Genomic DNA, 14210 nt, shown 5'->3' with positions numbered 1-14210 from the left:
AATAGAGGGCAAAAATTGAATTTAAATAAAAACTAAAAAGGGCGCCTGGGTGGCTCAGTGGGTTAAGCCGCTGCCTTCGGCTCAGGTCATGATCTCGGGGTCCTGGGATCGAGTACCGCATCGGGCTCTCTGCTCAGCAGGGAGCCTGCTTCCTCCTCTCTCCCTCTCTCTCTGCCTGCCTCTCTGCCTACTTGTGATCTCTCTCTGTCAAATAAATAAATAAAATCTTAAAAAAAAAAAAAGTTTTAAAATAAAAACTAAAAAGATAAAGAGCAAATAGAAACAAAGCAGATGGGACAAAATGGATACAGTTAGTAAGATGATTTAAATGAACCCAAATATTTTATTAACTAAATGCTAGACTAAATGGTCTGATTAAAAAACAAGGATTGTCAGAATAGTTGAAGAAAAAATAAACTAGATGTTGCTCTTGTAGGAGGGGAAAAAATTCTTTTCTCTCTACTAGGTTTTCACTTGGACCTCTAGAACAAAAGACATATTAACATACAAATTTATTTTTAATTCAGGTTTCACGTGACATAAAAGCATTCATAAAGGAAATGAAGACCCAAAAAAAAAAAACAGTTAAATTTGAGCATATTTATACTAGGTTTGGTGACAAATGAACAGTTCTGGGAAAATGTAATAGTACCAAAGAATATAAGAGTAGCAAACTAGGGAAACTTAGCAAGGCCTCTTTGTTCAAATTCTTCTCAGTGTCCCACCATCTTTGGAGATAAGGATGTTTGTTTCCTCCAGGTATAGAAATGCCACCTCTCACATGAGGATCTTTGCCCTGCCTCAGGGAAGGTCAGAGTCCTTCATATACCTGCCATTTTTCAGATTCCTTCAGCTTAGAATATTCAGTATGCCAAAGTGCTATATTTTGGAATAGTGTGTTATGATACCCATCAACTATATGTTGCTTTCATAAGACACACCTTAAATATTAGGCCATGGAAAAGCTGAAAGTGAGAGTCTAGAAAAAAAGGTATGTTGTACAAACATTAACCAAAAGTAAGTTTGTTTGTATTTGTTATCAAAGTATATCTAAAGGCAGGAAATTATTGCTAGACATAAAAATGATTAAAAGAAAGAAAGGTTCAGTCCATCGGGAAGGTATATTTATACATTTGTACTTAATACAGTCTCAAAATATGTAAAGCATAAATTGGTAATTATACAGGAAAAGAATAATTCCCAAATCACAGTGGGAGAACTTAACAGTCAGGAAGTAATAGAATAAGAAAACAAACATATCAGTATGGATATAGAACACAAAGTAAAAACTTTACCTAACTAACGTATGTAGAAAACACTGCAATATGTAAAGACACATTAATTTCAAATGCACATAGAACAATTACCAAAACTAATTATATGCTAAGCCACAAATTTCAGTGATTGAAAACAAATATTCTCTGACCCTGGTGAAATTGAAATAGAAATCAATAATTAAAATAGATAACTAGAGGGGTGCCTGGATGGCTCAGTCTTTGGACGTCTGCCTTCGGCTCAGGTAGTGGTCCTGGGGTCCTGGGATTGAGCCCCGCATTGGGCTCCCTGCTGGGTTGGGGACCTGCTTCTCCCTCTCCCACTCCCCCTGCTTGTATTCCCTCTCTTGCTATCTCTCTGTGTCAAATAAATAAAAATATTTTTTAAAAAAATAGATCTCTAGAAAATTCCCATATATTTGGAAATTAAACATGTTACTTCTGGATGGCTCAAAGAAAAAAATCACAGCATAAGTTAATAAATGTAATGACAATGAAATTGTCAAGTAAATGAATTTGAAATATGGTAGCCTTGGTGATGGAAAATCCACAGCCCTAAATATTAGGAAAGAATGTAGAAAGTCAAATATTAGCAGCCTAAGGTCTTGAGAAATTAGAAAAAGACCAGTCACTGAAACTCAAAGAAAGTAGAAATACAGTCAAAGAGAACAAACATAGTAGACAAGATCAACAAAATCAAAAATATTTTCTTTAAAAATACTGCATACCATTAGTGAGAAAGATCAAGAAAATAAAATAAAGGCATAAATAGTATCAGGAATGAAAATGGGATATCACTGCACATCAGATAAGCCTTAAAAAGGTTAACACAGGGGCGCCTGGGTGGCTCAGTGGGTTGGGCCGCTGCCTTCAGCTCGGGTCATGATCTCAGAGTCCTGGGATTGAGCCCCGCATCGGGCTTTCTGCTCAGCAGGGAGCCTGCTTCCTCCGCTCTCTCTCTGCCTGCCTCTGCTTGCTTGTGATCTCCGTCTGTCAAATAAATAAATTAAAAATCTTTAAAAAAAAAAAAAAAAAAGGTTAACACAAGCAACCCAATAGAAAAATGAGCAAAGGATTTAGCTCACGAAGGAGATATCCAGATGGTAAATAAACATATAGATGGTACTCAATTGGACATGGAAACACAAGTTAAAACTGTAACATCAGGGCTCCTAACTGGATCAGTCGGTAAAGCACGTGACACTTGACTTCAGGGTCATGAATTCAAGCCCCACTTTGGACATGGAGCCTACTTAAAAAACAAAAGAAATACAAAAAACCTTACTGTCATATACTGCCACCCACACACCAAAAATACTAAAATGAAAACAGTTGTTAGCAAGGACATGGAACAACTGAAACTCATAGCACTGATGGGAGTGTAAATTTGGTACATCCACACTGGTAAATGGTATACAGTATCTCCTAAAAACTGGACATACACATAACTTAAAGATCCAGAAATCTCATTTCTAAATATGTGCTCAACAGAAATGTTTACATATGTTCACCAAAGATAGGTACTATATTGCTGACAGAAGTACTGTTCAGAATAACCAAAAACACTATTCAAATATAAATCAGTGAATACATAAATTATGACCTACTTACACGATGAAATATTCTACAATAATGAGAATTAGCAATCTCCAACTACACACAAAAGTATGGAAGAATCTCACAAACATAATCTGAGTAAAAAAGAAATCCCTACTTAAAAGTATATGTAGTCTAGGATTCCTTTATACATATTCTATGATTTCAGTGTAATCATGGCTCACAGAAGTCAAATGAAGGTTACTCTTCAAAGATAGGTAGGTGACTGGAATGAGATTCTGGGGTACTGATGTAATGTTCTAGATCTTGATCTAGGTACTAGATGGTACACAAGTAAGTTTAAGTTGGTTAAAATTCATCCAGTTGTATATTTATGATATTCCTCTTCTATCTTTGAAAGTTATACTTAAAAAATCTTTCTGAAAAGTCTTAAGAAAAAGAAAAGGAAAAAAACGAAATAGAAAATCTAATGCCATTCCTATTAAAGAACTTAACTCTCTTACGAAAAACCTTCCTAGAAATAAAACACTAGGCCAACAGGATTTACTGAATTCTACCAAAAGCTAATAATATAAATCTTAACAAAAATTCTTCAGCTGATTTTATGGACATTAATTTAATACCAAAACCTGACTAAGACCTCACAGAAAATGAAAATGGTAAGACAGTCTTAACACAAATATAGATGGAAAAATCCTTGCCAAAATACAAATAAATTGAGTTCAACAATTAATTTTTTTAAATAAGGTAAAAGAATGAAGTTGGGATTAGTGAAGAATACAAGGTTAGTTAAACATTTAAAAATTTGTCAGTGGTAGAGCTAGAGAGAAGATGCAGTAAGAAGCACTAGTAATCCATTTCCCCACCTAGATACAAATGGACTTAACAGACTTTGTCAGAAGTAACTACTTGGGAACTCGGGAGTCTATTGAAAGCTTGAGGAGGAAGGTTTCTTGGAGGGGAAGGCTTCTAGGGGAAGGTTTGCATGGTTAATTTTGGTTAATTTCAGCTTTTAGGCTGATAGCAGCTACCTATTTCCCCACCTTCAGCCCATAGCAGGCAGCCATGCATGCCTTTCTTGAGCAGCTTGTGGGGGCCAAGGTGGCCAAAAAAGGTTTGGTTCTCCAAATTTCAGATAACTGTGCTCTAATAGCTGATTGCTTCTTTTGTGTGTAGAGGTGCAAACACAAAGGCAGGTGTCCATTGTCATTGTTGCAAGTCCCTACCCCTAGAAAAAGTGTCCATTGTCATTGTTGCGAGTCTCTACCCCTAGAAAAAGAACAACAGTCTACACCCAGAACTAACAATAGGAAGGAAACAATAAAGATTAGAGCAGAGAGCAACAAAAGATAAAATAGAAAGTGATAGAGAAAATCAATGAAACCAAAAGTTGATTCCTGGAATAAAAAAGACAGACCTTTAGCTAGATGGACTAAGAAAAAAGATTTAAATTACTAAAATCTGAAATGAAAGTGGGGGCATTAGTAAGGAATCTATAGGAATAAAAAGAATAAAAAGGATTATAAGAGTACTATGACCAGTTGTGCACCAAAAAATTGTGTAACGGATGAACAAGCTCCTAGAAACACAAACCTACCAAGATTAAATCAAAAAGAAATAGAAAATGTAGAAAAACCTATAATGGCTAAGGAGCTTGAATCAGTAATCAAAACCTCCTAACAAGCCCTGGAGCTGGTGGTTTCACCAATGGATTTTATCAAGCATTTAAAAAATTAATGCCAATCCTTCTCAAACTTAAAAAAAAAAAAAAATGAACAGAAGGAAACACTTGTTAATTCATTTTATGAGGCAACCATTACCACGATACAAAAACCATATAAAGACACTGCAAGAAAACTGCAGACCAATATCTCTTATGAACATTTGATACAAAAATCCTCAACAGAATTCTAGCAAACAGAACTCACCAACATATTAAGAGGATTACACACCATGACCAGGTAATTTTATCCTTGGAATACAAGGATGGTTTGACATATTTTCATATGTCAATCATGTCAATATGTCAAATCATAATATGCCATGTCAACAAAATGAAGGAAAAAACACAAATCATCTCAGTGCAGAAAAAGCATTTGACGGGGGCACCTAAATGACTCAGTCTGGTAAAACATGTGACTCTTGAGCTCAAGGTCATGAGTGTGAGCCCCACTTTGAGCATAGAGATTACCTTTTTTAAAAGGGTACTTGAGGGGGCGCCTGGGTGGCTCAGTGGTTTGGGCTGCTGCCTTCGGCTCGGGTCATGATCTCAGGGTCCTGGGATCGAGCCCGGTGTTGGGCTCTCTGCTCCGCGGGAAGCCTGCTTCCCTCTCTCTCTCTCTCTCTCTCTGCCTGCCTCTCTGCCTACTTGTGATCTCTGTCTGTCAAATAAATAAATAAAATCTTTAAAAAAAAAAAGGGGGGGGTACTTGAGGCTAAAATTTAACAGGTCAGGATATGACAGATGTTAGCGAGGATATGGAAAAAGGGGAACCCTCCTACACTGTTGGTGGAAATGCAGGCTACTGCAACCACTCTGGAAAACAGCATGGAGGTTCCTCAAAGAGTTGAAAATAGAGCTACCCTACAACCCAGCAATCGCACTACTGGGTATTTACCCTAAAGACACAAATGTAGTGATCCAAAGGGGCATGTGCACCCAAATGTTTATAGCAGCAATGTCCAATAGCCAAACTGTGGAAAGAACCTAGATGTCCATCAACAGATGAATGGGATAAAGAAGATGTGGGGTGTGTGTGTACACACACACACACACACACACACACACACACACACACAATGGAATACTATGCAGCCATCAAAAGAAATGAAATCTTGCCATTTGCAACAATGTGGGTGGAACTAGAGGATATTATGCTGAGCAAAATAAGTCAATCAGAGAAAGACAATTATATGATCTCTCTAATATGAGGAATTTGAGGGGCAGGATGGGGGTTGGGGGGTAGGGAAGGAAAAATGAAACAAGATGGGATTGGAAGGGAGACAAACCATAAGAGACTCTTAATCTCACAAAACAAACAGGGTTGCTGGGGGTGGGGGTTTAGGGAGAGGGTGGCTAGGTTATGGACATTGGGAAAGGTATGTGCTATGGTGAGTGCTGTGATATGTGTAAGCCTGATGATTCACAGACCTGTAACCCTGGGGCAAATAATACATTATATGTTAATAAAGATATTTTTTTTAAAAAGGCATTTGACAACATCCTCTCATGAAAGACTGAAAGCTGTTTCTCTAAGATCAGGAACAAGGCAAGGATACCTGCTTTTACCATTTCTATTCAATACAGTTATTAGAAATACTAGCTAAAGGAATTAGGCAAGAAAATGAAAGGCATCCAAACTGGAAGGCAAGAAATAAAATTTGTTTGCAGATCATATGATCTTATCTATAGAAAATCCTAAGGACTGCAGATAAAAACTCTTAGAAGTTTTACAGCAAAGTAGCAGCATATAGAGCCAACATAAAAAATTAGTTGCATTTCTATACACGGTCAATGAACAGTCTGAAAAGGAATTCCATTTACAGTAGCATCAAAAAGAATAAAATGCTTAAGAATTATTTTAACCAGGGAGATGAAAGATTTGTAAAACTATAAACTATAAAGTTTATAAAGCATGGCTGAAAGAAAATAAAGAAGATAAAAATAGATGGAAACACTTCTCATGTTCATGGATTTAGGAGACTTAATGTTGTTAAAATGTCAGTACTTACCCAACATGATCTACAAATATAATGTGATGTTTGTCAAAATCCCAATGACATTTTTTGCAGAAATAGAAAAACCCATACTAAAACTCACATGGAATCGCTTAAATAGCGAAAACAATATTCTTTTTAAGATTTTTTAATTTATTTATTTGACAGCGCAGCAGGCAGAGGGAGAGGGAGAAGCAGGCTCTCTGCTGAGCAGGGAGCCCCATGTGGGGCTCCATCCCAGGACTCTGGGATCATGACCTGAGCCAAAGGCAGCTGTTTAACAAACTGAGCCACCCAGGCACCCCCAAAATAATATTTTAAAAGAAAAAAAAACTGGAAGACCCAGAGTTCTAATTTTATAATTCACTATAACGGTATAGTAACCAAAACTAGTATTGGCATAAAAACAAATATGACCAGTGGAATACAAAACTATAATGATATCACCTCACACCTGTCAGAAGGGCTAAAACCTAAAAACAACCAGTGTTGCCAATGATGTGGTGAAAAAAGGAACTCTCATGCACTATTGGCAGGAATGCAAATTGGTACAGCCATTGTGGAAAACAGTTTGGAGGTTCCTCAAAAAAATTTAAAATAGAACTATCCTATGATTCAGGAATTACCACTTCTGGGTATTTATCCAAAAATACAAAAACAACAATTCAGGGATGCCTGGGCGGCTTAGTTGGTTAAGAATATGCCTTTGGCATGATCCCAGGGTCCTGGGATTGAGTCCTCCTTTGGGCTCCTTGCTCAGTGGGGAGGCTGCTTCTCCCTCTTCCTGAAACTCCCCCTGCCTGTGATCTCTCTGTCTCTCTCTGTCAAATCTTAAAAAAAAAAAAAAACACTAACTCAAAGGTATACACGCACCCCTATATTTATTGCAGCACTATTTACCATAGCTAAACTATGGAAGCAGCCCAAGTGTCCACTGATAGATGAATGGATAAAGAAGAGGTGGTATGTATATACAATGGAATGTATATACAGTTAAGCAATAACAAAGAATAAAGTCATCATTTGTTACAACATGGATGGAGCTGGAAGATAACGCTGAACAAGATAAGTCAGTTAAAGAAAGACAAGACCATATGATCTCACTCATGTAGAATTTGAGAAACAAGTAAAGGAAAAAGACAAACCAAGAAACAGACTTAACCACAGAGAACAAACTTACGGTTATCAGAGGGGAGGTGGGTGGTGGGATGGAGGAAATAGGGGATGGGGATTAAACAGTACACTTACCATGATGAAAAAAATTTAAAAAATCAATGGAGTAGAATAGAGAGGTCAGAAGTAAACTGTTATATATGTGATTTTTTTAACAAGGATACAAAACCATTCAGTGGGGGAAAGTGCAGTCTTCTCAACAAATGGTGCTGGGAAAATTGGGTATCTAATGTGTAAAAGAATTAAGTTGGACCCTTACTTAACACCATATACAGAAATTAACTCAAAATGGATCAAGGACCTAAATGTAAGATAATAAAACTCTTAAAAGAAAACATAGGACATGGGGCGCCTGGGTGGCTCAATGGGTTAAGCCATTGCCTTTGGCTCAGGTCATGATCTCAGGGTCCTGGGATCGAGTCCCACATCGGGCTCTTTGCTCAGCAGGGAGCCTGCTTCCCTCTCTCTCTCTCTCTGCCTGCCTCTCTGCCTACTTGTGATCTCTCTGTCAAATAAATAAATAAAATCTTAAAAAAAAAAAAAAAAAAAAAAAAAAAGAAAACATAGGACATGGAACACAGGGTGTTATACATAAACAATGAATCTTGGAAACAACATCAAAAACTAGTGATGTATTGTATGGTGACTTAACACAAAAGAAATTTTTTTAGAAAGGGACAAAAGCTTTACAACATTGGATTTGGCATTGATTATTGGATATAACACCAAAAGCAGAGGTAACAACAACAAAGATTAGTTTCCATAAATATTTTTTTAATATTTTATTTATTTGAGAGACAAACAGAGCACAAGCAGGGCAGAGGAAGAGGGAGAAGCAGACTCCCAGCTGAACAGGGAGCCCAACATGGGGCTCCCAGCACTCAGGGATCATGACCAGAGCTGAAGGCAGTCGATGGAGCCTGTGACTTTTGATCTCAGGGTTGTGAATTCAAGCCCCATGTTGGGTGTAGAGATTACTTAAAATCTTTAAGTTTTGTATATCAAAAGACACGGTCTACAGAGTAAAAGGGCAGTCCACAGAATGGGAAAAATATTTGCAAATCATTTATCTAATAAGGGATTAATATCCAGAATATTTAGAGAACAAAAAAAAAAGACAATTCAAAAATGAGGAAAGGACTTGAATGGACCTTTCTCTGAAGAAGATACAGCCACAGCCAACAAGCATATGAAAAGATTCATAGAGTTACTATGTGATCCAGCAATTCTATTTCTAGTTGTGGGCTGCTTTTTTGAAGAGATACTTGTACATTCATGTTTATGGCATCATTATTCCCAATAACTAAAATGTGGAAGAAATCAAAGTGTCCATCAGTGAATGTGCTGATAAGCAAAATATGGTACATATATACAAAGGATGGAAATTCTGTAGTATGTCCATGGATGATGGTTCCAGGCATTATGCCAATCACAAAAAGACAAATACTGTATGATTCCACCTTTATGAGGTACTCAGAGTGGTCAGAATCATTTTTAAATAGGAATAGAATTTTGGTTTTACAAAACAAACAATTGGAGGTTTGGATGGTGGTAATGGTTGCACAATAATATGAAGATACTAATACTAGCGAACTGTACACTTAAAAATGGTTAAAATGGTAACTTCTATGTTATGTATATTTTTTCATTATTTTTAATGAATCTTTTAAAATCCATGTAAATGTGCCACATTAAGAGATTTTAGGAGTAAAAGCATAGGATCATTTTAATAAATGCAGGAAAAACATTTAATAAAATAAACATTCATTCATGACCAAAAAACATTTTTCAGACTATGAATAGAAGGGAACTTCCTTTATCTGGTAAAAGGTCACTTGCAGAATATCAAAGCAAATGTCATACTTAATGAAAAAATATCGGAAGCATTCCCTTTAAGTTGGGAACGAATTCTCATATACCAATCATCCAGCGGCAGCAATATCATCAGCTGTGACCAGTCTTGTTTCATCTATCTCCCTACCCCCTACCCATACACACCAGATTATTTTTTTTTTTTTTTCACACCAGATTATTTTGACACAAACCCCAGACATTATATGATTTCATCCATATATTTCAGTATATATTTGAAAGATAAGAATTATGTTATTAGAAAACATCTCTCATGTCACACTTAAAATTATTTTTTATATCATTAGATCCAGTTTTTCTGATTGTCTCATCAGTTTTGCTTATGGTTTTTTTTTTTTTTTTCAGCTTATTTGCCTGAATCAAGTTCCAACTAAGATCTGTTTGTGACAGTTGGTTGTTATTCTTTTAATGTATAGATTCTCCCTCCATATCTCTTTTTTTTTTCCCAGTTTATTTGTTAAAGAAACCATGTCATTTCTTCTGCAGAGTTCTCCCCAGACTATATTTTGCTGATTGCCTTCTCATGGTGTTGTTTCATATGCTTATGTATTATCTTTGTTGTCCATAAATTGGTAGATAGATTTCTAAGCTCTTAATATGAAATTTTCATCAAAGTGAAAAACATGAAATTAATGCTTAGTTTTTTGGGCTGCCTTGAGCCAATGCAAAAATTTGTTGAAACCCTCTGTCAATCCAAGCATAAAGCTTAATATACCTAAAGTGACTGAATCTAATTTTTAATGACATTCATATTCTCAACAGAGCTCAGCTTTTCATGGTTTTATGCTTTATGTGTATCTTCTCCTTTGTCATCTTTTTTCAAAAAGGATTATAATGTACTAATTGCTAATATCTACATTTATTTGCATAGGGAAATGAATAAGCGTCTAACAGAAGAACAAGCCAGAAAGACATTTGAAAGAGCCATGAAACTGGAACAAGAATTTACTGAACATTTCACAGGTTGGCATGATGTGTGTCTGTGCCCTGACAGAATTTTGATTTGGAGCCATATAAACTGACCTATTGAACTTTGAACTATGCCCACATCTACCAGTAATTAATTACATGGCTAATACTATCAATTAATACTATGTAATTAATACTGTGGTTTTCAGAATAATTCATCTAACCTAGGCAGTGGTGATGAGGAATCTTAAAAGTTAGTGTTTCTTAAGTGGTTCATTAGGACATATTAGACTGGAGAAAAATATATTCAGACTTGATTTCTTCTGTGAAAATGACTTTTCTGATCTTATGCTTTATAAATTTTGATCCATTTTAGGATATTATTTGTTTTTAAAAAAATGAGTGGGTAGCAATTCCCAAATAATCTCTCCTTCATTTCATCCTTTAAATTATTCTCCAGGTGTTCACACTAAGTACATCAAATGCCATGGTGGTGTAACCCATGTGCTTTTTTTCCTTCTTTTTTTTTTTTTTTTTAAACAATTTCAGACTTACAGAACATTCACAAGAGTAGTACCAGCAATTCTCATACACTTTTCACCCATATTTTCTAAATGTTAACATTTTACCACATTTCTTTTTTTTCTGAAACACTGAAGAGTACGTTGCAAGCAGATGCCCCTTTGCCTCTTAAATACTTAAGTGTATATCTACCAAATATGCAAAAGCAAAAATCACCAAATCTCACCTTTTGATCAATATTTAAAATTAAAATTCTTATATTTTTCAAGTAGGAAAATTACTGAAATGAGTGCCTATTACTAAGCAAACAATATGTAAATGGCCTTTTGCTGGATGAGTAATTCTAAGATTTCTCTTCTGTTTCACCAATAATTGTTACCGTAAAGATAGACAATTAATGGAGTTTCTAATTTTGTTTAATTATTACAGCTATTGTACAGGGAGATACGCTGGAAGACATTTATAACCAAGTGAAGCAGATCATAGAAGAACAGTCTGGTCCGTACATCTGGGTTCCAGCAAAAGAAAAGTTATGAGGACTGATGTTTCTGTTTCTCTTTTCCACGATCTCATTTTCTCTGACACTGCTTTGCCCTTTCCTTTTGGAGTCTGTCTACAATACTCCCTCCACATTGAATCATATCCCACTCATCATGGTCTGCAGTTGTGCTTAGTTTTGACATCTAGGGTCTCCTTCAAGTTGTAGCATCTGTATTATTTTATGTCACTATTGGTTTGTGGCCATTTTTCAGAACTGAAGATGGAATGGCCTGACCAGCTATTAAGGATTTGGGGAGACTGGGAAATTGTGGTAAAATTCCTTAATGTTTAAGGGAAATAAGATTTTCAGAAAAGCTTTATATACATTCTTTTCAAATTTCAGTATAAATGAAAGAAAAGTGGTGTTAATCAGTGATTTAGTAAACTTTGAGCAACAGTGCACGCTTAACTTTAATAGCATGGTTTGGCCAATATATTAACTTTCAAGTCCTTATCTCAGTTGACTTGTGTTATCCAAACAAATATTTCATTATAGACAAATAAGAAAAATATGTTTTTTAATTTCAAAATTAATGTCTGCATTAACTTTCATAATTTCACAAAGGGATATTCATTTTTCAGAAGAGTTCTTCGTGTTTTTCATTATTTGAGGGGTTTTTTTCCCTCAATACATTTGCTAGGAATAGCGGTGTTACAAATGTTTTTAATCTACTTGTACAGCACTAATTATAGTGTCTTGCAAAAGTTGTTCATACATAACGATCATCACATTTTCTGAATTGAGGCCATGTTTAGGTGCTAGGGGAGCTCACCTTTTACACATAAGGTTGAGGAAATTTCACAGACATAAATACAGACAGAACAGACATTACAGTGATGATGTAGTAATCATTATGGCATTGGAAAAGGAGTCCAATTCATAGTCTAAAACTTTAAATGTATTCTTAGGGATCAGATTTTAATGAATATTTTACCCACAGTAACTGCCTATTTTGTTATAATAAAATATATATATATATATAAATATATATAAAACTTTCTTTAACTAAACTCTGTAACTATGGGAATTATTTTCTTTACATAGTTGCGCACATACACACAAACATATATATATATATTTAAAATATATTTTTTCTTTTGCCACCTACTCTTTTTTGTTTGGTTTTTAAATTAAATATTAATTGATTAGACTTTATCTTCCTTAATCATGTGAACTGAAAATGGGGGTATGGTGGTTGTGGAAAGAAACCTTTAGGGAAATTAGATTACATACAGAAGTATAGGCGTGTTCTCCTCTTTTCTACAAAAGTTTTCAAATGGTTCCTGGTTCTGTTTTGAGGTGTTTTTTTTTGTTTGTTTGTTTGTTTGTTTGTTTACTGTTGTTCTTGTCATTGGGTTTGGATTTGGTCTTCTGCCTCTCCTTCCAGTTCTCCCTTCACTAATAGGCAAATAAGCAAAAGCCTCATGTGTGTGTTTTCCCCTTAGACTGCACACCTTTCACCTCTTGTAGCTGCTCTGCACTAGAGTTGCACAGATCTTCATGGACAGCAATTTTAAGAAGTTTTAGTGAAAGGTAGTTATGATTTCAGAAATCAGCTTCTCTGATCTTTTAATGTTTGGCTTCCCTTTGCTTTTTTGGAGTTGTTTATTAAATATGTGTTTTTGACAGCCTCCTCATTACAATTCTTAAATGAGTACTGGTTTGTAAAGGATTATCAACATTATCCATTCCATTTATGAGAAAGAGGAGAACAGCTAATAAACTTTGTTGTAAAATCCATATGTTAAATGTGTCTTGAATTCTGAAAGAATACATTGTTTACAAGCAAACATTTTCTGGAAACAAACTGGAGCATCGTGTAATTTATAAACTGGATTCATGGGCCATAAGGGAATCTAATCAAATTTTCTTCGGTAGGTCTTGGAATTGAGTATGTTGACACATTGAAATAAATACTATGGCAATAACAATAATTATACTAGGTTGTTACCAAACATAAAACAGCTAGAAGAAAATTATTGTAAAATGATCTCAAGAGTCCCGGAAATCACTCTACAGCAAGACCCCAGCATAAGCCATTTTGAAATATTTACTGGTTACATGTTCTAAAATATCAAGAGGTTATAAAAATGATGCCATTTATCTGTTAAAATGTGTATTACATTGCTTTTGGATGTCCTTGTTAAGTGATGTTTTTGTAAGAAAACACAACTTTTGTTCAGCTTTCTAGATTGTATAGAATTATTAATAAAAGTACTAATTGCTTAGTACTACTGTGTAACAGCTTTAGTATATTATCATTTAATTTTAAAAGATAAGAATTTAAGAATTACTAGCCCCATGGTAAGACCTAAATGAAATCACTTGCCCAAGATTACTTAGCTCTAATAAGTGGCAGTGCTTAGTATTTGCTCTGCCCCATGTTCTTTCTAATATATTAATGCTGCCTTGTTTTTCTCAGCCTCTACTATGTAAGGCACTATGACTCATATTATGTTAGTGCCCCTTTATAGAGACACCCCTAGATGAGGTCTTTGCCCAGAGTCACGCAGTAAGTAAGGACAGATCCATAGAACAAGTCACTTCATATCACAGCTGAAAGAAATGTTTCTGGGAGACAAATCAGCCCAGCACCATCACAGTGACATACAAAAAACTTCTTTGGAACCAAAAATGGGGAGGCG

General features: G+C 35.4%; 1 protein-coding gene across 17 annotated transcripts in view; it reads left to right on the top strand.

Moving 5' to 3' along the window:
• The window catches only part of DLG1 (discs large MAGUK scaffold protein 1), a 256769-nt gene extending 243464 nt beyond the window's left edge, over positions 1-13305 (top strand). For all 17 annotated transcript variants that reach the window (XM_059163069.1, XM_059163079.1, XM_059163078.1 and 14 more), the window contains 2 exons: positions 10465-10556; positions 11454-13305. In XM_059163069.1, coding sequence (XP_059019052.1) covers positions 10465-10556; positions 11454-11560 — 199 coding nt within the window. In that variant the 3' untranslated portion in view covers positions 11561-13305. The remainder of the gene's footprint in view (positions 1-10464; positions 10557-11453) is intronic.
• Positions 13306-14210: the final 905 nt, after the last annotated feature.

This window comes from Mustela lutreola, chromosome 2 (assembly GCF_030435805.1).
Source record: "Mustela lutreola isolate mMusLut2 chromosome 2, mMusLut2.pri, whole genome shotgun sequence".
Taxonomy (NCBI): domain Eukaryota; kingdom Metazoa; phylum Chordata; class Mammalia; order Carnivora; family Mustelidae; genus Mustela; species Mustela lutreola.
This window is presented reverse-complemented; position numbering and strand designations above follow the sequence as displayed.